The 27,925-nt window shown below is 39.7% G+C and overlaps 1 protein-coding gene and 1 pseudogene across 1 annotated transcript; both read right to left on the bottom strand.

The window, feature by feature from the left end:
- Positions 1 to 4,420: 4,420 nt before the first annotated feature.
- On the bottom strand, positions 4,421 to 4,933 carry LOC135319193 (large ribosomal subunit protein uL23m-like; annotated as a pseudogene).
- Positions 4,934 to 20,496: 15,563 nt separating this feature from the next.
- On the bottom strand, positions 20,497 to 26,878 carry ZNF75A (zinc finger protein 75A; the record flags this gene model as incomplete). Its single annotated transcript, XM_031447557.2, has 6 exons — positions 20,497 to 22,057; positions 22,248 to 22,358; positions 23,993 to 24,119; positions 24,396 to 24,487; positions 25,175 to 25,370; positions 26,510 to 26,878. Coding segments are annotated over 6 exons (1,494 nt in total), but the record flags the coding sequence as incomplete, so codon positions are not given.
- Between the last annotated feature and the right edge of the window lie 1,047 nt (positions 26,879 to 27,925).

The raw sequence follows: 27,925 nt of genomic DNA, 5'->3' as shown, positions 1-27,925 counted from the left end.
CTGAGTAGTATTCCATTGTATGTATATGTATGTATGTGTGTGTGTGTGTGTGTGTGTGTGTGTATACCTCACATCTTCTTTATCCATTCATTTGTTGATGGGCACTTGGGTTGCTTCTATATCTTGGCTATTTTAAATAATGTTGCTATGAGCATTGGGGTGCATTTTTTTTTAAATTAATGTTTTTGTCTCCTTAGGATATATATGTGGGAGTGGAATTTCTGGATCATATGGTAGTTCTATTTTTTAGTTTTCTGAGGATTCCCTATACTGTTTTCCATAGTGTTTGCACCAATTTACATTCCCACTAACAGTGTGCAAGTGTTCTCCTTTCTCCACACCCTCACCAACATTTGGTTTTTTATACATTTTGATATTAGCCATTCTGCCAGGTGTGAGGTGATACCTCATTGTAGTCTGGATTTGCATTTTTCTGATGAGCAACAGTGTTGAGCATCTTTTCATATGCCTGTTGGCTATGTGTATATCCACTTTGGGAAAATGTCTATTCAAGTCTTCTGCTCCTTTTTAAATAGGTGTTTTTTTTTTTTTTGAATTGAGCTACATGAACTGTATATATATTGTGTGACTTACTAGTCATATAATTTGTAAATATTTCCCCCCATTCCTTAGTTTGTCTTTTCATTTTGTCAATGATTTCCTTTGATGGGCAATTGTTTTTTAAAACTAGGTCACAAAAGCTTTTTTAAACTAGGTCCCATTTGTTTAATTTTGCCTTTGTTACCCTTGCCTTAGGAGATAAATCCAAAAAAAATATTGCTACAATTTATGTCATAGAGCATTCTGCCTATGTTCTCTTCTGGGAGTTTCATGGTTTCAGGCCTTACTTTTAAGTCTTTAATCCACTTTGAGTTCATTTTTGTATATGGTGTGAGAAAATGTTCTAATTCCATTTTTTATCATATAGCTGTCCAGTTTTCCTAGCACCAATTATTGAAGAGACTTTTCTCCATTGTATATTCTTGCCCCCTTTGTCATAGATTAACTGATCATAAATGCTTGGGATTATTTTTGGCTATTTTGTTCCATGATCTATGTGTCTCTTTTCGTGCCAGTACCATGCTGTTTTGATTACTGTAGCTTTGTAGTACAGTTTGAACCCAGGAAGTGTGAGCCCTCCAGTTTTGTCCTTTTATCTCAAGGTTGCTTTGGCAATACGGGGTCTTTTTTGGTTCCATATAAATTCTAGGATTATTTGTTTTATTTCTATGAAAAATATCTTGGGTATTTTGATAGAGAGTACATTAAATCTGTAGATTGCTTTGGGCAGTATGGACATTTAAACAATATTATTTCTTTGAATCAATATTGTTAAAATGGCCATATCACCCAGGGCAATATACAGATTCAATGCAATCCCTATCAAACTACCAATGGCATTTTCCACAGAACTGGAACAAAAAAATTTTTAAATGTGTATAGACACACAAAACAACCCAAATAGCCAAAATAATCTTAAGAAGAATGGAGCTGGAAGAATCACACTCTCTGACTTCAGACTATACTATGAAGCTACAGTAATCAAAACAGTGTGATACTGGTACAAAACCAGACATATAGATCAATGGAACAGGATAGAAAGCCCAGAAATCAACATATGCACTTATGGTCAATTAATCTACAACAAAGGAGGTAAGAATATACAATGGAGGAAAGACAGTCCCTTCAATAAGTTACCCTGGGAGAACTGGACAGCTACATGTAAAAGACTGAAATTAGAACATCCTCTAACACCATATACAAAAGTAAAATCAAAAAGGATTAAAGACCTAAATGTAGGACTGGATACTCCAAAGCTCCTAGAAGGAAAACATAGGAACACTGTTTGACAAAAATTGCAGCAATATTTTTTTGATCCATATCCTAGAGTGATGGAAATGAAAGCAAAAATAAGCAAATGGGACCTAGTTAAACTTAAAAGCTTTTGCACAGCAAAGAAAAACATAAACAAAATGAAAAGACAACCTATGGAGTGGGATAAAATATTTGCAAATGATGGGACCAACAAAGGATTAATTTCCAAAATATACAAGTATCTCATAAAGCTTAATATAAAAAAACTAATCAAAAAATGGGCAAAAGATTTAAGTAGACATTTTTCCAAAGAAGACATCCATATGACCAACAGGCACATGAAAAGATATTCAGTATCACTAATTATTAGAGAAATGCAAATCAAAGCTACAATGAGATATCAAATGGGCATCATTAAAAGTCCACAAACAATAAATGCTGGAAAGGGTGTGGAGAAAAGCGAGCCCTCCTAGACTGTTGGTGGGAATGTAGTTTGGTGCAGCCATTATGGAAAATAATATGGAGATTCCTTTAAAAACTAAAAATAGACTTATCATATGATCCAGCAGTCCCACCCCTGAGCATGTATCTGAAAGGAACTCTAATTTGAAAAGATACATGCACCTCAATGTTCATAGCAGCACTATTTACAATAGCCAAGATACGGAAGCAACATAAATGTCTATCAAGAGATGACTGGATAAATTAGTTGTGATATACATACCACAACTCACAGACATAGAAAACAAAATTATGGTTACCAAGGGAGAAAAGGGGGAGGTGGAGGGATAAATTAGGAGTTTGGGATTTGCAGATACTAACTACTATATATAAAACAGCGAGGTCCTATTGTATAGCACAGGGAAGATATTATAGGCTTGTAATAGCCTATAATAAAAATATATGAAAAAGAATATATATATATATACATATATATGTATGTATAATTGAATCACTAGGCTGTACACAAGAAATTAACACATCATAAACTGACTACACCTCAATTTATAAAAGCAAGTAAAAAAAAAGTCTCCTGTGGACAATTTAAGTTAGATGCTACGTTTTAAATCTATATCTGCCTTTTTACTGAAGACATAAATTCATTTACATTTTTGTAATTGTTAGTGAGGAACTTACTTCCACCACTTTGCTATATGTTTTCTACATATAATATCTATTTTTTGTTCCCCCGTTAGCATTATTTATATATTTATTTGATTTTCCTTGTGTATTGTTTGATTATCTTATCATTACTTTGACTCCATATTTTTAGTTAGTAGATAGCATGTGAATTACAATATACAACTCAATTTAATAAAATTTTGTTTGAATTAGTACCAACTTAGTTTCAACAGTATACAAAACTTTGTTCCTATATACTCTTTCATCCCTTTATGTTGTTATTATTACAAATTACAGCTTTATAATTGTGTGCCCATTGACATAGATGTATAACCATTATTTCATGCATTTGGCTTTTAAATCATACACGGAAAAAAAGAATTACAAAATATACAATAGGACTGGCTTTTATATTTACCTGTATAATTATCTTTACTGTTTTTCTTCATACGGCTTTGAGTTACTGTTTGGTGTCCACTCTTTCAGCTTGAAGGATTGCCATTAGCATTTCTTGTAGCACAGTCCTATTAGCTATAAACTCCCTCAGCTTTTGTTTATATGACAATGTCTTAATTTCTCCTTCATTTTGAAGGATAGTTTTGCTGGGTGTAGAATTCTTAGCTGACAGTGACTTATTTTCCTTTCAGAATTTAAACTGTATCATCCACTTTCTTCTTGCCTTGATGGTTTCTGATGAGGAAAAGGCTGTTAATTTTCTGTTAATTTTACTTAAGTTTATTTGTACATGACGAGTCTGTTTCTTCTTTCAGTTTTCAAGATTCTCTACCTTTGGCTTTGGAAATTTTATTATAATGCAACCTGGTGTGGATTCATGCTCCCGGTAGTAGATTCATGTTCTCTATATCTCTCCATCGTTTGCCTGTCTGTTGTTACACAAGAACATTCTATTTTTACTACCCCAGCTTTGTAAATGTCTTAAAATAAGGTAGGGCAACTGTTCTTGCTTTTTGTGAATCTATTTCAAAATTGCTGTGGCTTTTTGTAGATATTTTTATTCCTCTGTTAAAAACTGTAGAATGTTTATAGCATTCCTTGAAAAATATTGCTAACATTTTTACTAGTATTCACTGCATTTACAGATAATTTGGGGGGTGAGAATTGATACTTTTATGTGTGAAGTCATCCCATTTGAGGACATGTTACATCACTATAATTATTTATGCTTTCCTTTATATGATTTGCAGGGTTAAAATTTTCCCTTTAACGGCCTTGTGTCTTTTTTCTCAGGTAAATTCCTAGATGTTGTTTTAATTGTGGTTGAGCTGTTTATTTGCTATTGTTAATGGTACCTTATTTTCTTATATTTTCTAGTTGATAATGATGTAGTGGAACCAACTGATTTTTCAGTTGATCTTGTTCCTGAACACTTAATTGATTTTTTTTTCAGTCTGAATAATTCGCATGTCAAATCTTTTGGATCTTTTTCCCCCACAAGCAGCACTTTTATTTGAACTGTCACATGTCACAGGCCAAACCAGCTGGGGATGCCCCCGCGCCTGGGGTTGTGGCTGTGCCTCCACTGCTGGTTCTTCAGGAGCTAGTCCTGGATGTCATCATCCTTGGAACTGCATTCAGGGCTCTTTTTCTCAGGAAACAGATCTGTGAACGTGAAAGTCTGTCCATGTACCAGCTGCACACAGGCCACCTTGTTGTCTGATTTTTCATCCTGAAGCTTCTGTAATCCCTCTTCCTGCTGGAACCATGTTGTATACTCACCTGTATTGTGGCCAAGGGCATGTGGTAAATGCGCTGAAGATAATTCCTGAGGTCCATTCTGGTCATCTCCATGGGGACCCAGAACTGCACAGTGTCTTCAGGCTGAGCCAGGCTGGGCTGCACCTGCCAAATGAAGAAGTTGATGTGAAAGACATGGAGTCGTGGGTTGACCAGCTGGTACAGAGAGCACAGCATGTTCTGTGCCATCGCCAGCTTCCGGGGCTGGGGAATCTTTTGGTTTTTTAAAATGTCAGTCATAATAATATCTGCAAAGAAATAAAAGTTTGTATCTTACTTTCCAATCTTTCAACTGTTGATTTTCTTACCTAGTTGCAATAGCCAGAATCTCTACTAATATGTAGAGATTAGAGGTTTTAGTGTATTTTCTTAATTTTTCCTGACCTTAAAAGAAAGAAAGGAAATTTAAAGGAAAGTCTCTCATTAATTATGATCTTACTATAGTTTTTAGGCATTTAGCATTTATTGGGGAGGATGTTTACTTTAATTCCTCGTAGTCTGAAAAAAAAATTTTAAACTCATAACTAGTTCATGAAATTTGTCAAAAAGCTTTCTCTGTGTAAAGATATCATCATATGGTATTTCCCATTTAGTCCATTAATGGGGTAGGTTACATTGAAACATTTTCTGATTTTAAACCTCCATGAATTCCTGGGACAAGGTGCACTTAAACGCAATGGATTATGTTATAATACATGTTATATTTTGTTAGCTAATTCTTTAATATAGGATTTTTGCCTACATGCTCATGAATGAAGTGAAATTTGTTTTGCACTCTCCTTATATGGTACTTGGATCATGGTTATATTAGACTTGTACAATGAGTCTGTGATTTTTCCTTTCTTTGTTAGGATTTTGTTCTACAGCTGCATAAGAAATCATCCCCAAATCTCAGTGGCTTATGATCACAAATATTTATTTTTCTCAAGTCTGCAAGTCACCTGAGCTACTAGCTCTGCCTCAGACTGCAGGTTTTCAGGACTGTCCACGTGTCTCGCATCCTGGACTAGAAGCAGATGTGCAACAGGGCTGAGAAGACATACATAATGTTTCTAAAGGCCCCAGCTCAGAACTGAAACAATGTCATCTCTGCATTTAGTGCACTGGCTAAAACAAGTCACTAGGTCAAGCCCACTGTGAAGGTGTTGGGGAAGCTTCTGCCATCAAATGAACCATGACGAGGTGAGAAAGGAATGGAGAATTATCGACGAAATAAAACCTACCAGGATAGTTTCTCTCCTGGTTACAAATATTCACTTATGTTCTATAGAAGATATACCCTTCCATTCCCTTAAGACATCCCCAAACTCTCATCTAATCCTGTAAGAGGCTCAGTCAGGATCCTGTAATTGTCTACATCAGGACTGAATGTGGTTCCTCTTGATCTAAAGACCTAAAAACTTTTTAGAAAATTTATTTGCCCTACACAACCCAAAATACGTCAGTAGAAGAAAAGCAGGATTACCTTAATAAACACTCCTATGCAAAAGGCTAATAAGGATACATGTAACAGTCACTGGCTTAGATTTTCAAGCTTATTGATACTTTGAAAGTTTGTGATTTTATTTATTTCTATTGTATCTACTTTATTTTGCCTTGTCATTTGTATTTTGTACAGTAGTTAAAATGAAAGAACTAGAACTACAAGATGATACATGGATAAGTCTCAAAAATCTAATATCAAAATGAACAAAATAATTCAAAAAGTCCAATGGCTTGAAAATATTTATATAAAAAACTAAACATGCAAAACAGTGGTATATACCATTTATTGATACATGCATACACATACATACTGCTTCAATATAACCAAGGATCTTCTAGGTATTTATAGTTAACTAATTTCACCAAGAACCTCACAAGGTGGGCTTTGTTTTTTTTTAACTTTTATTGTACAAAATAGAAAACTGAAAAATGAAGAGATAAATAAATTGCTCCAGGCCACAATTAAGAAGTGGAGCTGGATTATGAATGCAGGCAGTCAATCTCCTGGGTCACTACTCTGAACTACAAAAGACACAATGAACACAAAACTCAAAGTAGTGGTTGTCACTGGGGTTGGAGGAAGAGCAGTAAGCATGAGAAGTGGAACAAGTGATCTTCAGTCATACTTGTTATGTTTTACTTACTAAGTTCGGTAGAAGGCACACAGGTGTTCATTGTATTATTATATTTCATTTTTCTGTGTACACTTTATTGTTTCATGATTTAAAATTATAAGAAAACAATCATGCATATACTGCAGGTATTATGATGAGATACAAAAAGAAAAAAAAGATATAAAGGAAAAACCAGTAAAATATGGAACAACAACAAAACTGCAAGTTAGTTTGTTGGGAAGATTAATAATAAGAGAAACCCATCCCTGGCAAGGCTGATAGAGAAAAAATGGAATATAAAATCATAAGATACAAATTTCAAAAAGAAAGATGAAAGATACATAAGAAAAATCATATTAGCAAGTATGCAAACTAACTACTTTTAATTAAGTCCAGAGAGAGGATCAAAGGAAGAATGGACACCAAGGAAAAGGAGAGAAAATTCCTCATTAAGAGGAAGTATGGTACCAAATGGGGAAGAAAACAGGATAGGAATATCAAATTCCCACTTCATTTTTCATGTTCACAGTTACAAAAATGTGATAGTTAAATGTTAATTGAAAAGAAATTTAATCAAGCAGGAATGCTTAGAGGAAAGTGAATTGTAACAAATTCTAATGTTTTTTGTATTCATTTACATATTATTTTAAGGGGAATAAAAGATGAAAACCAAGGAAAGTACGTAAATGAGGGCACTTTGAGCTCCTGGGAAAATGTCCTATATAAATACATTAGAGAGTAATTATTATGATTATTTTGTTCTTTAATGACTTCAAGGAAACCAACAAGTAACTGTTGCCACTGAACTCTTAATGAGTGAATCACTCTGGGGCTTGTTAAAAATTAGTAGTTGAAAATGTAGTTTCAACTTATTAATAAGTTACTCTGGTGATGATTACAGGCATCCAGTATCCCTTCTGGACCACTCTCATTATGAGGCATTTGGGTTGCCTGTTGTTCTCCTAAGTGGATACCCCAGGGAGAAGACCAAGAGGGTCCTCTTACAAAGCTATCTTGAGAAGCTGCCAGTTAAGCACTAGTTGCCCTCTGAGGGAGGAAAAGCAGCTCCCATGTCCTCAATCAGCCTTGCCTCTGGCAGAAGCGAAGGCTTCTGCTGACTGGGAATTCTTTCATAAAGACGGGTTAGGGCAAGAGTGTCAAGATTTATTTATTTCTTTTAAATGGAACTAATAATTCATGAAATGTTATAATGTCTGAGATTTGCTTTAAAACACCTCAAAACAAACAAGAACCCCCCCCCCCAAAACAAACAAAATTAAAAAAAACTGGAGAGGATAAATGAAACAAGATAGGCAAAATGTTGATAACTGTTGAAGACTACACAGAGGTTCGTTGTATTATTATTTTATATTTTATGTGTGTTTGATAATTTCTGTAATGAAAACTTTTAAATATTTTTAAAGAAAAAACATTTTATTGTATTTGAGCAATTTAGAATTCTTACAATTTTCAGATAGTCATGTAAGACTATATAAACTTCAATTCATTAAAAAAAAAAATGATGTCAGCCTCTCTAAGTCCTGGGAAGTTTCCAGGGCCACGTGCTGAGGACTGGAAAAGCTGTCGGGGGCACAGAATCATGACTGAGCAGGAGAGCTGTGTCAAAGTTACAAAGGGGACTAGGGGCTTGGGGTGTGCTGAACATAGCCGGTCTTGTAGATTTTATTTGGGATATTATTGTTGACTGTATTTTAGATTTTATGCAGACAGCCATGGGGAAAAAAACTGAAGGATTTTAAGAATGGAGCAACAAGTATAGTTTACATTAACAAAATTTACATTTCAGAGGCTGGAAAGCTTATTACACATGATAATAAAAATGTTACCTGCTTCGGTTTAACAACTACAGTTTAATAACTAGTAAAGGCCAGAATCAGTTCTAAACCTGTTTAACACATCAATAACATTTCACTTCAATGCACATGTCTCTAAAATCCATCCAACTAGTAGTCATGGTCCCACAAAGATCACTTCAATAAACACACTTCTAAGACTGACACCAAACTCCTGCCACCTCTGAACGCAACACAACTCCATGATTAAACTCATTAATATTGCGCTATGATAAAAAGGAGAATGTTTGGAGAGACATGAATAATCCATCAAGTAGCTATGATTTTTCAAATAGCTAATATTTAGAACATTCTTATTGCACCATGGATTATTTTAACTAAAAACAATAAATCTCTTGTTAAATAGGTATGTATAAAATGATTGTTAGTCTCCTAATGTATGGTCATAAATCAGTTATTGCTTTATGTATTAAGACTCTTCCAGTTACAATGAACAGAAACCCCAATTCACACTGGCTCAAACAATAAAGAGAAATGTATAGATTCATGCAGCTGGAAAGTCCAGGACAATTCTAGGTATCAGGGGAATGGTTTGATCTTACAGCTCAACAGTGTCACCAAAACCTGCATATTTATCACTCTGCTCTGTCTTCTATGGTGTTGCCTTCATCCTAAAGCTTATATCTCTCCTGTTCAAGAAGCCTGTCAACATCTACTGGGTTCCGTGTAATATCCAGCAAGAGCTGGATTTGTTCTATCATTTCCAACAAGTCATGATGGGACCGGCTTAAGGTCATATGCCTAACCCTGAGCCATCTTCTAGCCAAGCAGGTAGAACCTCCTCTTTTTAACTTGGTTTAGGTCACATTCTCCCTCACAGAAACCAGGATTGGGAACCTCAGAGGTCTCCCAATTGAATCAGAGTTGTTAGGAAGGAGGAGTCAAAATACGGAGGCTAAGATGCAATCAATAAATGTCTACTACACTCCCCACCTGTCAAACTTCCAGTACACTAGAATAGAGGACACTGAATATCTTCTAAAACTGCAACATAGATATTGTTTTTAGTTAAAATAATCCATGGTGCAACAGACAGAGATTAGGGATATTAACAAATCAAATCCAACAACATATAATAAGAATTACACACTGGGATTTAGTCCAGAGATGCAAGGCTGGTTCAATATAAGAAATAAGTTAATGCAATCCATCATGTCAACAGGCTAAAGAATAAAAATCACATGATCACATCAATAGATGCGAAAAAGCATTTGAGAAGATCCAACATGCATTTACGATAAAAACTCTCTGCAAACTAGGAATAGAGGATAATTTCCTTAAGTTGATTTAAAAAAATCTACACAAAGTCTGCAACTAATATCACACTTAATTGTGATAAGCCAGATTTCCCATTAAGATAAGGAATAAGGCAATAATATCCCCACTCACCACCTATCTTCAACATCATACAAATTGATTTTAAAATATATACAGAGAGGCCAAAACCCAGAATAGCCAACACAATACTGAAGAAGAAAAAAGTCAGAGGGGTGATATTCCCTGACACTGATTTACTCTAAAGCTACAATAATCAAGACAGTGTGGCACTAGTGAAAGAACAGACAAACAGATCAATAAAACAGAACAGTGAGCCAAGAAATAGACCCACTTGATATGGGCAACTGACACTGACCAAGGAGCAAAGGCAATAAAATAGAGGAAAGATAGTCTTTTTAACAAATGATGATATAATCACTGGCTACCCCCCCTACACACAAAGCAATCTACATGCAGATTTTACACTCATTACAAAAATAACTCAAAATGGATTCCAGACCTACATGTAAAACAAAATGATATAACTCCTAGAATATAAAACTTAGGAGAAAACCTAGATGACCTTGGGTTTGGTGATAACTTTATAGATACAACACTAAAGGCATGCTTCAGGAATGAAGTTGGGCTTCATTAAAATTTAAAACTTTTGCTCTGCAGAAGACACTATCAAAAGAATGGGAAGACAAGCCACAACTAAAAGAAAACATTTGCCAAATACATATCTGATAAAGAACTTTTATGTAACTTACACAAATAATCCTTAAAATTCAACAATAAGAAAATAAACAATTAAGAAAGAGCCAAAAGGCATGAAAAGATACTTAACCAAACAATGTATGAAGATGGGGGAGGGGGAATCAAAAGATGCTCGACATGTCATCAGAGGATTGTAAATTAGAGCAACAAGATACCACTATATAAGTATCAGAATAGTGAAAATCCAAAAACACTGACAACAAATGCTGACAAGGATGTGCAGCAAGAGGAACTCTCAGTCATTGCTGATGGGAATGCAAAATGACACAGCTTTTCCTATTACTCTTCTGCAGGTCTCAGACTTTGTGCCTGAGAACAGTTAGAGGACAGACTATTTCCAGGTCCCAGACTGTGTACAGGACAAGAAATGATTTTGGAGGGCACAGTACCCTGGTTAACTCTAAAGGATTAGCCAGAGAGAAAATGGGGTTCCTTCTGGTAACAGACTATCCTTAAGAAGGGATTCCTGGCACCTGGGGAGACAGGTAAGAGATCATGATTTAGTTGAGAGTGATGGTACTTGCTACAATGTCAGTGCCCTGGTCTCTCCTTTTCCTTCTTCAGAGACAGTGAGGGCTGATGAGTGGTCAGGATGGTGGTGGAACGGAGCCTGGACTGACTGTCTCAGAGAGCAGAAGGCGAAGAATGGGTAATAAGGAGTCAGCCAGGAACCCTGAGTCCTTTATCTTGCTCCATGCACGTTGGGGACACTTGAATGTCCCCAACGTGCATGGACAAGAATTCCTGGTGCTCTTGTAGCTGAACTAAGAACCAGGAAACTTCAGTTCTGTCCCTGCATCTTGTCCAACAAATCTTAAGACAACCACTTCCTGTCATTTATCTTACATACCTGACCTCTCAAGTGGGACTGATGGTCCCTGTTGTTCACCCCTTCTGAGTAGGTGAGCTTTGACGTTTGAAAGAAGTTGTACTGGGTTGTCAGCTTTGTAAAAGTGAAGTGTCAATTTTCAAACTCTTGTGTGTAGAATAATACACTTTGCAATGGCAAATGTTGGAAGCAACAGAGACTGTTTTAGTGAAAATGCTTGGATCTTCAATTGGACATAGAAGATACCGACACAATTACTTGCACTGACCTTGGAGAAACAAATTCTCTGGCTGGGCCCTTCCTAGAGAGAAGTCACCAAGTCCTCGCTTAGAAAGAGGGTGAATGGGTACCGGGTAGTAGTTCTACTGTGCCCGCAATATCTAGCCATGGGATCTGAAGCTTCAACTTCCTAATGTTTAATGGCGATGCTGACCCACTACCACAGAGGCTGTGCGGTGTGGAGGAAAGGGCAATTAATTGTGAGTCAAGTGATGTGGGAGCTAGTTTTGTTCCACTAATTCAGACATTCTCAGTTCCTATAATGGTGAAAAGAATAACTAGGTCAGTGCTTTCCAAACTGGTGTTCCACAAAGCTGTCTGAGAGATGTTAGGTGTAAATGTCACATACACCACCCCCACCACAACGATCACATAAGGCTGACAATCACACGTTTATAAACCTCTCCCTTGACCCAGAGATTATACTGTACACTTACTGTATATACTGAGAAGTCCTCCTATAACAAAACATTGACTTTAACCCATTGTCCCCGATTTACTTGGGAGCAGAATACTTTTTTCATGGAATAGCTCTGCGTATCTCACTGTGCTCCTGTCTACAAGTTTGGGACCCACTGACAGACCAGACTGCCTCAGTGTTGAGAGAGCCCATGGGAAGAGAGGTGCCAAGTGCCTGCAAGACCCCTAGGTCTGTGTGGGTATTCAGGCCTTTGCTATTGGCAAGTGCTGGAGAGCAGACGTGGTGGGGGTGGGTGCTGGGAGGAGAGGTAACCTGAGTGGAGATGCCTTTCCTGGGGCACCCATGGAATCCAGACTTCCTTTTCCAGGGTGAAACTCCCTAAGCTCCACGCTGGAACATCCCTGCAGACAGAATGATAGCCTTCAACATTCCAGTGTCCCAACATATGAATCCTCTTTGCATCCCTTCAGAGGACCTGCTTGCTCTTCTCTTCCCTCTCTCCCGGTAAAGAACAAGACCAGGACTGGTAGCCATTACACATCTGCCAAGCACTTGATACCTGAAGAAGGAAGACTGCTGGGCGACGGGGTGCTCTGAGTAACCAATGCTGATGCTCAGGAGACCATGGCAGGTTTTCCTTCTTGATGTAAGTTGACCCTTGAAGAGCATGGGTTTGAAGTGTGCGGGTCCACTTACACACGGACTTTTCAATAAATAGGTACTATAGTACTACATGGTGCATGGTTAGTCAAGGCTGTAGGTGCAGCACCACAGATCCAGAGGGCTAACTGTAAAGTTATATGTGGATTTCCGACTGTGGGGGAGTCAGTACCCCTAACCCACTGTGTGTTGTTCAAGGGTTGTTTTTTCATTTTTGTTTTTATTACATATTTTGATATCTCTTGTGTTCGACAGTGAAGATTCAAGGCTACACAGTTCAGACACAGCCGCTGCCCTCCTGATGCTTCCATTCTAATAGGCTCAGACCAAAACAAGTAAACAAACCAAAGAACTCTACCTTGTGACACGTGCTATGAAGGGAATTAACTCAGTGCTCAGAGTGGCAAGGGCAGACCTGACTGCTATAGGAGTAAAGGTCAAGGGAAGAGAAAGCCCTTCTGCAAGCTTGGATTTCAAAATGTGGGAGCTCTGGAGAGATCCAGAGGATACTATAGAAGTGCCTCTGAACTCAAAGAGTAACATTGGAAATATGAGCTTCTCCTTTAAGGAGGTTAAACAGCTTTGATGCTGGGTAATGCTTACTCACCATAGTTATAGGATGAAGGAAATATAGGGAAAACATTTCCCTAACTCTTCTGTGTAAGTAATTATTATTCCTTATGCTACTAACATTTTTTAAAAGATTGTTCTAAAGTTAAAAATACCTGACTTGTCTCTTCATAAACATTAATGATCCTTTAGTTTTTAGGTTTTTCAAAAGCTTTCAAACATTAAGTGTTTGTACCAGTCATGGACAAATGCTTAGTGTAAAAATTATGATGCTGAAAGTATTATACTCATGGTTGAAAAAATTCAACAGAAAGATTTCTTACTAAGTTTTTCCCTAAAAGTGCAGCATATTCAAATACTATTAACCTTACACTTTTGTGTTAGTGCTTATGCCTGTGCAACACGAGATTCACCATCCTACTGTGGTGGAAATGGGAAGTGATTCTGATAGCTCTCCTAAGTCTGAGACTGAGTGAAACACAAGAGCTTGCTTGTATAATTCCTCTCACAAGAGCTGCTTTAAGTGCAGTGCAGGAGTGATCAGACAGGAGTGAGTCACACAGGAGGAAAGCCTTACAGACGCTTGCCTGCAGAAGGCACTTCAGTACAGCCGGGGATCACTGGGCAGTGGAGATTCACACACAAAGGAAACCCTACACATAGACATCAAGGTCGGCAGATGCTTCCAAAAGTGCTCCAGCCTTGCTCCCCACTGAAACCAAAGGAAGAAACTAGAAAAGTGACAAGTGTGGAACAGATCCAGCAACAGCAATATATTTTTGTACTTCTTTGGGAAGAACCTTAGAAACAAAGCGTGGGTAAGGCTTGATTTCCTACTGAGGGCACTTCAGAGACTCTGTATTAGCATGATCCCACAGAAAGAACAAGAGACCTTTAGCAAGTAATCCACTGTGAGGAGTAGAGGAAAAGCTCCTAAGAGAAAAGTAACAGGCAACCTTAATCCATTACACCTGAGTGGGAACGAGCCAGGAAATGAGAAAGTGCTCACAAACACCTGTCACCAGATGGACTCAACGAATGTTTGGAAAATTCTTTATGGTGTTCAAACCTTTCACGTTATCCCAACTGTACAGTTCAACAGAAAAAGCTGCTTACATTCTTCCTCTCGAGCTCTCTAGGAAAATTAAACACCATTCTCGTAAGTTTCAAAACCTGTTAGAAACCCTAGCTGTTTCAGTTTTATCCCAGTTCCTCTCTGGTTAAAAGACAGCTAAGGGTCTCAAGATCAGTATGAGGTTATAGTCAGCTTAGTGGGGAGAACTCTGGGTATGGATGGTCTCAGGACTGGGGCCACCGAGACCAGTGCGGAGAAGGGATCGAGGACTTGGGGACTAGACTAGGTCAGTGATCCAATTCTCAGAACCAACCCTGGAGCCCCTGTAAGGCTGTTAAGTGACACACTAAAACAAAGCACCTTCTGGTTTGTCCTAGAAATCATCTGGTTATGGAGGTCACATTAGTAACAACTTTAATTCTAATGTTTGAGGCTGAATGTAGGGTTGTGTCTCAGATTCCACTTAAACTAAGCCTCAACAGTTTTGATTTTAGGCTGTTGTTTTAGTAATCTGCTCTCACCCCTGTGACGACGTACAGAAATGCCTTCTTCCCACTTCCACACATCCATCCCATGACCCAAACACACGGAGTAGTAAGACGTTGTGCTGCTGAGTAGCTAGGATTTCCCACTGGAGGTCTCTCATTCCCCAACGGGAGGGTCCTGCTCCTCCTTTCCTGCCCAAGTTTCATCCCAACTGTCACCTTTTGGTCCAGGAAGAGAAGCCACCTTCCTCTCTACATGAATCTGGGGAAATTTGGTGACTTGCATCCTGTTTTTTGAGGCACAACTCACAGATGTACAACTGAGGTATTTAATAAACCATTCCTTGAAGTCTCCTGTACCAAAAAGAGAAATGGAAAGCAACCCGTACACTCTCCTTAACCCACTGATCAGTAGAAACTCGTTTTCTGCATGTGGAGCTGTGGGACAGAGTGGGACAAAGATGAGGAAGTGGCGTAAGGCCGGAGAGGGAGGAAGAGATCATTGTCTTGGCCATTTCAACAACTGACCTCTTCAGGATTTGTCCCAGGTAAGCAATCAGTTTTTCTTTCCTATCACCCACAGTCTTGGAAGCTTCTAAGGGTTCCCGTCAGTGCTACATCAGCTCAGTGGAGCACACAGAGGAAAACAAATCTCTTCTGAGGGCCAAAAGCCAGGTGAAATGAAAAAGAGAAGGTTCCTGAGCTCTAAGCAGAAGAGCCAGCCCTATTAAGACAGGCCCGGTTATGCTGCAGAAACACACAGCACCAACATCTGAGTGATTTAACCCAACAAAAGTTTATTTCTCTTTCCCACAAAGTCCATTATAGGTCAGGGGACTCTCCAGAATAGATACCCCTCTCAGCACTTTGGGGGCTCAGCATTCTGACCACTTTGATCTCTGTGTGTTTACGTGACTGAGGCAGGAAGAGACAGCAGTAGAGAGTCCTCCACCAAGAAATAAATGTTTCAGCCCAGAAGTGAGACTTCTGTTCACAACCCATTGCTCAAAACTATCTCAGGATCCTATCTAACTCTTTGAAAGGAGCAAAAACCTAAAACCACACCCTTTTTACTGTTCACTAGGATACAAGCTTCATGAGGATATGCATTTTTGTCTCCTTATCCACTACTATAGCCTTAGTTTAGAAGAGTACCTGGGCACATAATAGTCCCTCATTAAACTGAATGAATGGATGTATTACCAGCAAGAAATCCACAAGTATGTCTTGGGAAAAGAGACAGAGTCCCAGGGGTGTAAGGCTGAGGGTGCTGGGTAAGAGATGTGCAGACCAGAGCTTCCGAGCTGGCTGTGCTTAAGAAATAATACTCGGTAGTTCATCTTAGGGAAGAAAATGAAATCCTGCTGAGAGCCCAGACCAACAGCTCAGGTGACTTACACCATAAAGCACTGAGGCCAAGCACTGAAACAACTGAGCAAAACACCACCACCAGTGCTCAGCTCCTGGAAGAAGCTGCAATAGCCACAAATGCATCTGCTTCTCGAAAGTAGTCAGTCCACCCAACATATCACTGGGGTCCCAGGAAATGGGAAGGAAATGTACACTAAGATTCTACTATTGGCCAGACTGGTGCCTTTTCTGTATCAATCCCTCTAATCCCCAGAGAAACCCTGAGTTAAGTGTTATCTCTACTTTATAGGGAAAATGGAAATTTAAGAGTGTTTCAGTATGGAATGAAGAAACAGGAATGTCTTGGAGTTCCAGTCAAGATGGTGGAGTGGTAGGACCACGAGCTCACCTCTCCTTGTGACTACAATGAAGCCACAACTGAATGCAAAACAACCATACAAAAAAAAAAAAAAGACTGGAACCTAGGAAAAGAGATCTTCCACAACTGGAAACACAAAGATGGAACCACAGCAAGATGTGTAGGAGGGGTGTGCTCACAATATAATTGGTCCCCATACCCCCAGGGTGGGCGACCCAGAAGCTGAAGATCTGTTAAGTCACAGAGGTCCTCCCACGGTAGTGAGAGCTCTAAGCTCCACTTAGAGCTCCTCACCTCAGGTCTCAGCATTGGGAAGAGGAGACCCCAGGAAACCTGGTTTTGAAGGCCAGTGGGGCTTGGCTTCAGGAGCCTCATGGGACTGGGGGAAACTGAGACTGCATTTGCTTGAGAAGCATACACGGAAACTCATGTGTGCCAGGTCCAAGGACAGAGGCAGTGATTTCATAGGAACTTGGGCCAGAGCAGCCTGCTGGATTTGGAGGGTCTCCTCGGGACATGGGGGACAGCTGTGGCTCACTCAGGGGACATAAAAGCTGGTGGCGGACATTCCAGGAGTGTTAATCTACATGAGCTTTTCTGGAGGCTGACATCTTGATTGGATCATTAGCACCAAGACCTATCCCCACCCAACAGCCTGTAAAGAAGCCTCAGGCCAAACAACATACAGGGTGGGAACACAGCCACACCCACTGTCAGACTTCCTAAGCTACGAAAGCCTCTAGACACAGCCCTACCCCACCAGAGGTCCAGGACCAAGCTTCACAGAGCAGTGGGCAGGCACCGGCTCCTCCTGTCAGGAAACCTGCATAAGCCTCTAGTCCAGCCCCATCCACTAGGGGTATATACTAGAAATAAGAAAATAATCCCAAAGCCTGTGGAAGGAATCCACAAACACATAGAAAGATATGCGATATGAGGCAGCAAAGGAATATCTCCCAGGCCAAGCACAAGATAAAATCCTAGAAGAAATAAGTGATGAGGAGATAGGTGATTTATCTGACAGTTTAAAGTAATGATGATCAAGATGTTCAGAGAACTTAAGAGGAGTATAGATGCACAGAGTGAAGTTTTTAGCAAAGAGTTGGAAAATATAAAGAACACCCAAACAGAGTTGAAAAGTAAAACCACTGAAATGAACAATACACTAGAAAGAACCAAGAACAGACTAAATGAGGCAGAAGAACAGATCAGTGAGATAGAAGACAGATTAGTGGAAATCACTACTTCAGAACAGAAAAAAAATAATAAAAAGGAATGAGGATAGTTTAAGAGAACTCTGGGACAACATGATGTGCTCTAATATTCGCATTATAGGGGTCCCAGAAAGAGGAGAGAAAGTACCTGGGAAAATTTTTGGAGAGATAGTAACAAAAACTTCCCCAACGTGGGAAAGGAAACAGTCACACAAGTCCTGGAAGCAGAGAGGACTACACAGAATCAACCCAAAGAGGAGCACACCAAGGCAAATAGTCATCAAATTGATAACAATTAAGGATAAGGAGAAAATATTAAAATTAGCAAGAGAAAAGCAACAAATAACATGCAAGGGAACTGCCATAAGGTTATCAGCTAATTTTTCAGCAGAAACTTTACAAGCCAAAAGGGAGTGGCACAATATAGTTAAAGTGATGCAAGGGGGAAACTTAACAACCAAGAATACTCTATCCAGTAAGGCTCTCGTTCAGACTTGATGGAGAAATCAAAAGCTTCAGAGATAAACAAAAGCTGAAAAGATTTCAGCACCACCAAACCTGCTTTACAACAAATGTTAAAGGACCTTGTTAGTCATCACACCGCAAGAAAAGAGAACAAAAAGAAGAGAGAGAGAAAAAAAGAGACCTACAAAATATTGCTTTGGCTGTTCGGGGTCTTTTGTAGTTCCTTGTAAATTTTTGAATTTTTTGTTCTAGTTCTGTGAGGAATGTCGTGAGTGTTTTCATGGGGGTTGCGTCGGATCTGTGGATTGCTTTGGGTAGTGTGGGCATTTTGATAGTGCTGATTCTTCCAATCCAAGAGCACAAGAAATCTTTCCATTTCTTTGTGTCATTTCGGTTCTCAGAGTATAGGTAACCTCCTTAGTTAAGTTTATTTATAGGTGTTTTGTTGTTTTTGATGTAATGGAAATGTCTCTACCAGTTATAAAATTCTGGTTTTTGAAGTGGAAAAAAAAAAAACAGTGAATGAAGGGCTGCAAATGGCAAAATATCCTTCTTTTTTATGGGTGAGGTATATTCCATGACATATAAATATCTATATGCTGCTGCATCTCCATTAGCTATTCAACTACTGATGTGCACTTAGGATGTTTCCATATCTTGGCAATCATAAACAATATTGCTGTTAATAGCAGGGTACATGTATGTTTTTGGGTTAATTCTTATTTTGTGGTTGGCTTTATTCCTTTGATAACTATGTAACCTTAAAAAGCTAAAGCTCTATATGTTCTTAGAAACAATGAACAGTACATATATGTAAATTAAAGAATATGTGTGCAGTGAAAAGAAAAAAAAAAGATCAAGCCATGAAAGACATAGAAGAAACTTAAAAGACGTATTACTAAATGAAAGAAGCCAGTCTGAAAAGGCTACAGACTGTATGATTCCAACCAAATGACATTCTAGAAAAGGCACAGCTACAGAAACAATAAAAAGATTGTGGTTTCCAGGGTTCTGGGGAAAGGGAGGGAGGGAGGAATGAACAGATGAAGCACAAGGGATTTCTAGGGCAATGAAATTATTCTGTATACTATAGTGGTGGCTACATGTCATTATGCATTTGTCAAAGCCCATAAAATGTACAACATCAAGAGTGAACTGTAATGTAAACTATGGACTTTGGTTGATAATAATGTACCCATGTTGGTTCATTCATTGTACCAAATATGCCACATGAATGAGGGATATTGGAGGTAAGGGAGTATCTATATGTGGGCTATGTGCAAACTCTGTATTTTCTGCTCAATCCTATTGTGAACCTGAAACTGCTCTAAAAGAATAAAGTCTATTAAAAAAAAAAAAGAAACAGGAATGTCTTATAAGCTAGAAATAGATACAATACAATGTCGCCCAGGATGGCCGTGCAGGGATAGCACACAAATCAGTCCTGCTATTCCTGCCTCCCATCCTGACTGATGAAGCTAAGTGACAGCCAACAGACCCATGAGCTACGGGGTCTCAACACACCTCTGTATCTCTTTGAGCCTTAACTTCCCTGTTTATAAAGTATGAGATTTGAAGAGACAATTTAACTCCTTTCCTGATTATACAGAAACGCTCTAGCAGGAACACATTGAGATCACTATTGTAGATAAAAGAGTGAGTTACAAGAAAACCCACAGCCTAGAGATTTTCTGCTGTCTCTCAAATTTGTAACCTGAGGCTGCTGCTAAATGCCACGATGGAGAAAACAGACAGGATGACCTGTGCCTAACAGCTGCAGTGCAAGTCAACCCCCACAGATGTGCATTTGCCCATCCCTGTCTGCCACTCAGCATCAGTTCCCAAATCTTCCCTTTTGGAAACCTGGTCTCCAGCTCACTGGATTCCCAGATCACCGAGTGAACCACATGATCCTGGTGCAGCACACACTCTAGATCCTCTCTTGTAGTTAATAACAAACAAAAACCAAATTAAAATGCAAACAGACAAAAACCTGAGAAGTTGATCCCAAACTCCTATTAGTTTCCATTTAGACCTTGGAAAAGTCATCTTTATGGCTGTTTTATCCAATTGGCATTGTAAGATAAGCAGTCTAGTTTCTTTTATTGCAGAAAATTCTTTACATCTAATGCATATTCCATGCCTAATAACTCCAACCCATGTCCACACGATACCATTAAAGATATTCCCTTTTCAAACACCACCAATGAGACGCATACTGCATTATCAGTTATACACATAGCAAACATAGTGCATTATTAGTTTACCTGGCAGATGCTCCACCAGTGAAGTAAATATGATTTTATCACAGGAAAAATTACGCCAACAGGATTCAAGAGAGGTAATTGCTAAAATGCTCAAGAAGGAACTCAAATGATCATCAACTTTGTGAACACAATCCAAAGACAAAAGAGAGTAAGAAACTCTAATTTGCTTCATTGAAAGCCATATTAGAATTCATTTCTGCCCCATGAAAATGGTAATCCTGCTACCTGGAAGATGATGGTATGTAAGATGTATATAACTGCTTTTTGCTTTGGAAGACCACACTACAACTGGCTCTATTACATGTTTAAGGGTGGCTGGGGAGATCAGTGCAAATCGACAGTATTTACCTCTGTGAGCACAGAAGACTGATTCATGACACGTCTGGTATTTGAAGCTGTTCTGCTATTTTGCCAGGTACAATCCCCACAAAGCTTTTCCCCTTACTCAGAATGTTCTTGGAACATCTTTTTGGCTATGGAATTCCCTCAGTTTTTGGTAAAAACAGTACTTAGTACAACTACTACTGTTTCCCCTCCACAGTCAACCCTGACTCCTTTCTGTGAAACATGATGTTCATATCCCCCAATTTTCCCCTGGTGAAAAATTCTTCACGCTTTTTAACTTTCTATTTTTTCATAAAGGGTAAAGTTCTGCATGGTCTATTTCTTCACACTAAGGACACTGGACAAGTTTTTCTGCACTGGTTTCAAAGTTTCTGTTGTCAAAGACGTCTTGAGCACACATTTAATTTTCTCCTGCATGTGCTACAGATGAGTTCTCCGGTGTTTAATAAGGTGGGAATTCTGGCTGAATTTTTTCCCACATTCATGACATGTAAAGGGCTTCTCTCCAGTGTGTGTTCTTTGGTGTGTGTGTAGATGTGAATTTTGACTGAAGCTTTTCCCACACCATGAGCATTTATACGGTTTTATTCCTTGGTGTGTTGTTAAGTGCTTATTAAGATCTGACTTCCATCTAAACCTCTTACTACACTGTTGACATTTATATGGTTTCTCTTCAGTGTGAATTCTTTGGTGCTTAATAAGGTCAGCGCTAACTCTGAAGCTTTTCCCACATTCCTGGCATTTAAAAGGTTTCTCCCCTGCACGTTCTTTCTGGTGAAGCTCCATAAGTTTCAGCAGCTCTTCTTCCCACCAGTTTGAAAGTTTCTTTCTTTCCTTCATTGGAAAATCTTGGTGCCAATTCCCGACCCTGTTCACATCACCATGATTCTCTTTGCCTGTTGTTTTTTGCGGAACATTCACTCTCGCTTTTTTTGATACTACGTCTCCTGGTGCTTGTATTTCTAATTCAGAAAGACATATAGGCTGATGTTTTTCAGTGTCATTTTTCAGCTTTCTCTCTGTTGGGATAAACATAAGAATCATATAACAGTACGGCATAACAAGAAAATCCCAGGAATAGGAAAAAAAAAAAAAGAGGCAATGTTCACTGATTTAAAAAAAAAAAAAAGGAAGCAGAATCTTAAAATGTTAAGCCGTTGGAAAGGTTCCTATCAAGACACATTTCTCCTCCTCCCACAGTATGTTTACCTGTAAGGAGTTCTCCAGGACTGTCCTTGAACTCTGGGGGTCTTTGAATCCATGGCTCTTCCCCGTGCTCTAGACAGGAGATCACTTTAGGTTTGGGGACCACAAATAATGCTGAAATAAAAAGACTGAGGTCAAGGATTGGAACTAACGATGCTTCACTGGACTACTTTAGGAAGAGCAAAGGACATTTTAACAGTCTGTAACCCAGAATGGTTAAATGAATACTCTCATATCCACTATTAAGTTTACAGTATACTGCATTTGAGTGGATTTGCAAAATAGCTGAAAAACAGACCTAAATTATATCAATGGAAAGGGTACGGGAATCCAGTGCATGTTACCCCTCTTCTGCCACTAACACTCCATATTCGACTAAAAGTCACCAAACTCTAGATGCTGCAGGAAATACAGCCTGGTCCTATGAACTCTTTAGGAGAACTCATACGGAATAAGACCAGGTATAGGGGAGTCAGTGGGTTGGGTATCCTATGCACAAGTGATTCATGTCATCATCACACTAACTTTTTATTTAGCTCTCAAGCAGCAGACACTGGACCAGGAAAGATTTCTACCACTTCCATAGCTCACTGGTTCACATTAAGATGGAACAAACAGACCAGAATCACTCAGCAATTTTCTCTAAACCATATTACCAAGTATGGAACATATTCATCACCTTTTCATTCAATAAATTCATACTGAGTGGTGATGAGGTGCCAGGCTCTCTCTACGTGTAACAGATATTGTGGTGAATATAGCTCATGGGGCTATATTCTAGTGCAGAGTAAGAAAATAAACATCAGTGAATATGTTAATGCCAGCAAGTGACTAAGGTTTTGAAAAAAACTAAAGCTAGGTGAAAGCATTTAAGATTCTGCTCCTGTGAAGCTATTTTAGATAAGGTTATATAAAGAGCGTCTTTGAGAAAGTGGTATCTGAGCAGAACCCTAAAGTCCAGTTTTGCCATGTGGCAGAAGAGTGCCAGGAGGAAGGGGAAAAAAATAATTAAGGCAAGTCCCTGAAACAGCAAAATGACCAATGTGAATTAAAAGAGGACTAAGCAAGGGCATGAGTGGCCAGAGACAATGGTAAGGAGTTGAAGGGTCAGATCTTGGAGGCTCCTGGGAGTCTTGAGAGGAAATGTGAATCCTATATTGAATGGGATGAAAAGTCATCATAAGGTTTTGAAGCAGAAAACATCACGATCTGATCAGGTTTTTTAGAAGACTCTGGCTGTTGTGTGGAAAAGACTGTGGGAGGGCAGATTTGGTGCAGGGGGTGCCAGTTAGAAAGCACTAAGGTGGACCTCTATAGAGACACCACTGGCTGAGACCAGGATGCTAAGTGCCCTTGAGAGGCTGAGACATGGTCAGACTCAGGCTGCACTGTGAAGGTGGAGTCAAGATGATTAGTGGCGTGCTAGCAGTGTAGTATGATGGCAAGATCATGGTAAAGAATGACCCACGGGTTTTCTTGCCTGCAATACTGGGTAAATGGTGGTGCCCTTTAGGGAGACAGGAAAGAAAAGAGCAAAGCAGATTTGAAGGGAAGGGAATAAAAATTTTAGATGAGGAATGAGCATATGCACTTGGGAAAAGCTCCCAGGTGATGTGGGTATATATTTTTTCCATACAAAAACAACTATTTGAGAACCAGTGAGCTACTGGAACAGAGACTCTCTCACAGGATTAAGAGTAAGCCAAAAACACGACAGACTCCTATGCAGAGAAGGGGAGAATCTTTACCTAGAGAGATGACAGTCTCATAGGTTTCTTGCATTACATCACCGTAGAGGGCCTTCTGAGTGGGATCCAGTAATTCCCATTCTTCCTGGGAAAAATATATGGCCACTTCTTCAAATGTCAACAAGCTCTAAAGAAAATAAAGGGCTTTAGCTCAGTACTTGACACTTCTAAAGGAGCCCAACCATCTGGCCCATAAACTGTATGTTAGAGATCAGGTACTGAAGGAACAGCATACGATTTTTTTTAAAGTGAGAAAGCAGAAAACAAGGAGGCAAAGGGTCAGCAAACAGGTGCCCAAAGTCCTAAGAAACATCTGGACTAATGTCTTTGAGCACCTGATGGGCAGTGTGGGTCACGGGCAGCAGGGAAAGGCAGCCCTGAAGAGCTGGCAAGCACAGCTCACCTGGGACTCAGACAAGAAGAACTCAGGTGCCACAGTCCAGTCCTTGGTGTCTGTCTGCTCAGGAGAGGCTAGGATCTGGTGAGCGGGCACAGCTGTGGGTGGAAGAGCCAGAGGAAATTTCTCTACCTTCTGCCTTTGATTATTCTAGGCTCATTTCTAAACTTGTAGAAGATTCTGATTATTTCAGTATAGACAAGACACCTTACAAGTGTGTGTGGTGCCCAGCAGTGGCCGCCTCATTATAAATAAAACCAAGTATCTACCAGTCTCTAAAACAGGTTCCCCAGTTTTCATGAGCAAAATAAATGAAAGGAAAAACTCTATTATTTCCCTCTTATGACATAAATTGAAAATGAAATACTCAGGGAATTCAGGGTACAGGAGGAGATGCTCTGTCTTTTTTTTTGTTTTTTCCATTTATTACTCTTTTCCTGGTATATAATAGTGTTCACATTCTGTCACTAACAGCCCATTTCTGTTCCCAATTCCTTCTGTATAAATTCAGGATAAGGTGGGTCCAACCCTTTCCACTTTGCTAAAAAACAGAGTTCTTGTTGTTATTACCAGGATTCTGTGCTTTGGATATTTCTGTACCTTAGGCCAACCTGAACCTTCATCCACACCTGGTGTATTCTACCGCCACCTGATAGGCACTATAACTGCTAATGTGGTAGCATAAGTAGATCCAAAGGGCAGGCCAGAAAATGCTAACAATATTCTGGCTTAACAAATCACTATCACAGCTCCCAGGAGAAGGAATATTACATGAAGCTCCTTACCCCTCTCACATATGGGCTCAGTTTCTTTGTGAGTATTTCTGCTCAGTGGTTCCTGTAGACCCTGGTGTGTATTCCAAAATTCTTCATCCTGGGACATGCCCAGTGGCTGCGACTCTGCTGGCTTCAGCTTGAAGCCTGGGGCCTCTGCTGTTTCTCCCAAGAACACTGCTTCCTCTCCCAGCTTGTGGACTGCAACCTAGAAATAATCCCCATCCTTGTTACCAGAGCATTCATGTTTGTTTGGGGGTTGGTGGTAGAGGGAGGAAAAAGCAGAGTACAGACTGTAGGAGGTGGAAGACAATAAAGGAAATGACAAAAAGACTTAAAGAGATACTGGGCCACCAATTTTCCACAAAGAGCTAGCCACAAAATCTGGGAAAACTGGAATAAAAGGAAAAAAGCTGTGGCTACTGCCAGCACCCCAAGACAGCAGCCCCCAACCCTCTGCATACAACCCAGCTCAGACCACTAGCAGGGTTACACCAGCCACCTGTTCTCATGCTGCCTTGACAGGCTTTCTTTCCCAACTTAGACCCCTGCCTTGGTGGTTTCCTGTCTTCCAGTTTTCTCAAAAGATTTAAGGAATCTTGTCAACATGATTCTCCATATGGATGAAATGGAGAAAAAAAGCAAGAGGAAAGAATCATGGCTGCAACCTTTCTCCAAATGATTTTGACACAAAATATGCCCCCCCACCTCGGTATGCACAGCAGGTCTGAAGCCAGCCGGTATGCTGCCACCTGCCCAGGGGCATACCCCAGATCCCCGCTCAGCAGCAGAGCCAGGGAACCACCATGAAGGGAGGGCAGTGGAGGCTCCGGTCCATGGTACAGAGGACACTACTCCTCAGCTGCTGTTGGGATTTCCAAATCTCTTTCCCTGTTTTCTTTCTACGTTTTCTCTTCCTTGGCAATCTTCCCCTAGTCATGTGGTTTCTCCTTTTCTTTACTATCTTCACTCTCTTTGGTCTCCAGGAATTTCTCCTTTTTTGGCTTGTCCCCTCCTCTCCAACTCCTTATTGCCTTTTGTTTGTTTCTAAGAACTCAATACCTATCTCCTTGGCAAGGCCAGACTAGGATCATGAACCTCAACACGCCCTGGCTCAAAAGAGCACAAAAAGCAAATTCTTCCCTGAAGCCAGAGAAGTCTCTGCCAAGATCTCTGAAACCGGTGGAGGACTGACTATTGCTGCAGGTCTGTGCTTTCAGGATCTGCCTTAGATGTCCTAAAGGAACAATACAACAGTGACCTAATCCATCTTATTTCTCAAATTAACCACCCCAACCCCACTATATCCACCTTCACCCCATTTTACCCAGGAATCTTTCTTCTTACCCCATTCATTTGACCAGATTCCCTCTGCAAGTGTTCTAACAGGACCACAGCCTCCTCGACACTCTGTAGATGGTGCTTCTTTATCTGGGTCTGGGTGTCCCTGGGCAGAATGGTCAAGAACTGCTCTAGCACCAGCAGGTCCAAGATCTGCTCTTTTGAATGACTCTCAGGACTCAGCCACTGATGGCATAATTCCTGCAGATGGTCAACAGCCTCAAGGGGTCCAGCTGCTTCATGATACAGGAAGCTTTGGAAGTGTTGGTGAGACCTCTCAGGACTGAGGCTGTCTGTCTGTGGGACACATTTCTTGTGCTGACTGGAGCTCTCTGTCACAGGTTTCTTGGTCTCCCAGACCCCTGATCTAAGGATTCAAGTACTCACCCACCTTCAGATCTACTGTCATCATTCTGCTCTAGGAACCATTCGGTTCCAGTGATGGACACTCCACCAGCACCACCTTTGACAACTGAGGCGCAGTCTCCTCTGCAAGAAAATCAGTAGAAGGGTCTTCTTCCTAAAGCATTAAAGCGAGAAAAAAGTGCATGTCAATAAGAAAGTCACATGAAACTTACTACGTGCTACTTATTATGAGAGAAAAATGAACTTTACAAATCAACTGCCAGGCCCTTGTTTCTCTTTTCCTTTCTTTCTTCATTTTATTTTTGTTTCTCTCTTTGTCTTTCTACTACTCAACAGAATATATATAGCACAGCTCATTGAATAAAAATGCCAATAAATGACTTTGTCTTTAAAAAAATGACAAAAGTTTGGTGGGTGAGAAAATTAGTAAATATTAGTACCTACTGGCTGTAAAGTATTTGGGATTTATTCAAAGAGTTAATCCTATTCCATCCTCTCCATGTCAAGGTAAGATTAGGAGAATATTCTGACCTCTTAAATTTGAACATAGCATCCTACTCTTCTATCTTTAGTAAGGGGTACAAGTTCCATGACTCTCCATCCTCTTGGGAAGATAGAAACGTTCGCTTCTTGGAACACTGCAGGTCCTCCTTTCCAATGCATGAATAGGTGCAGGGGAGCTGAAAACAGTGAGACCAGAGTAGAAGGAAAGTAATTAGGGAAAATGGAGCCTTATTCTCAAAATGGATGTCCCAATTGAGTAATTAGCTACTCAACATTCATCTTGGCTTTTCTCTGAAAGACGTATAAAGAACACTAGGCAGAAGATTTATATTTGTGTTTTAAATTTCTCTTTACTTGACCTAGGAAAAATTACAGCTGCCCTTTGTTCACAAAATGTTTGTCCAAATGTCAAGTCGCAAAAAAAGGAGAGAATGGAAATTGGTGGCGATTAAACTCTGCTGACTACGTTTCTTCAAGGGTCATTAGTTCCCTAAGCGAGCCTGAGGAGAACCTCGTGAGCTTTACTTTCCCTGAGGTGATCCAACAGAAATG

Source organism: Camelus dromedarius, chromosome 24 (assembly GCF_036321535.1).
Source record: "Camelus dromedarius isolate mCamDro1 chromosome 24, mCamDro1.pat, whole genome shotgun sequence".
NCBI lineage: Eukaryota > Metazoa > Chordata > Mammalia > Artiodactyla > Camelidae > Camelus > Camelus dromedarius.
The sequence above is the reverse complement of the archived record's forward strand: the minus strand, read 5'-3'. Positions and strand labels throughout refer to the sequence as shown.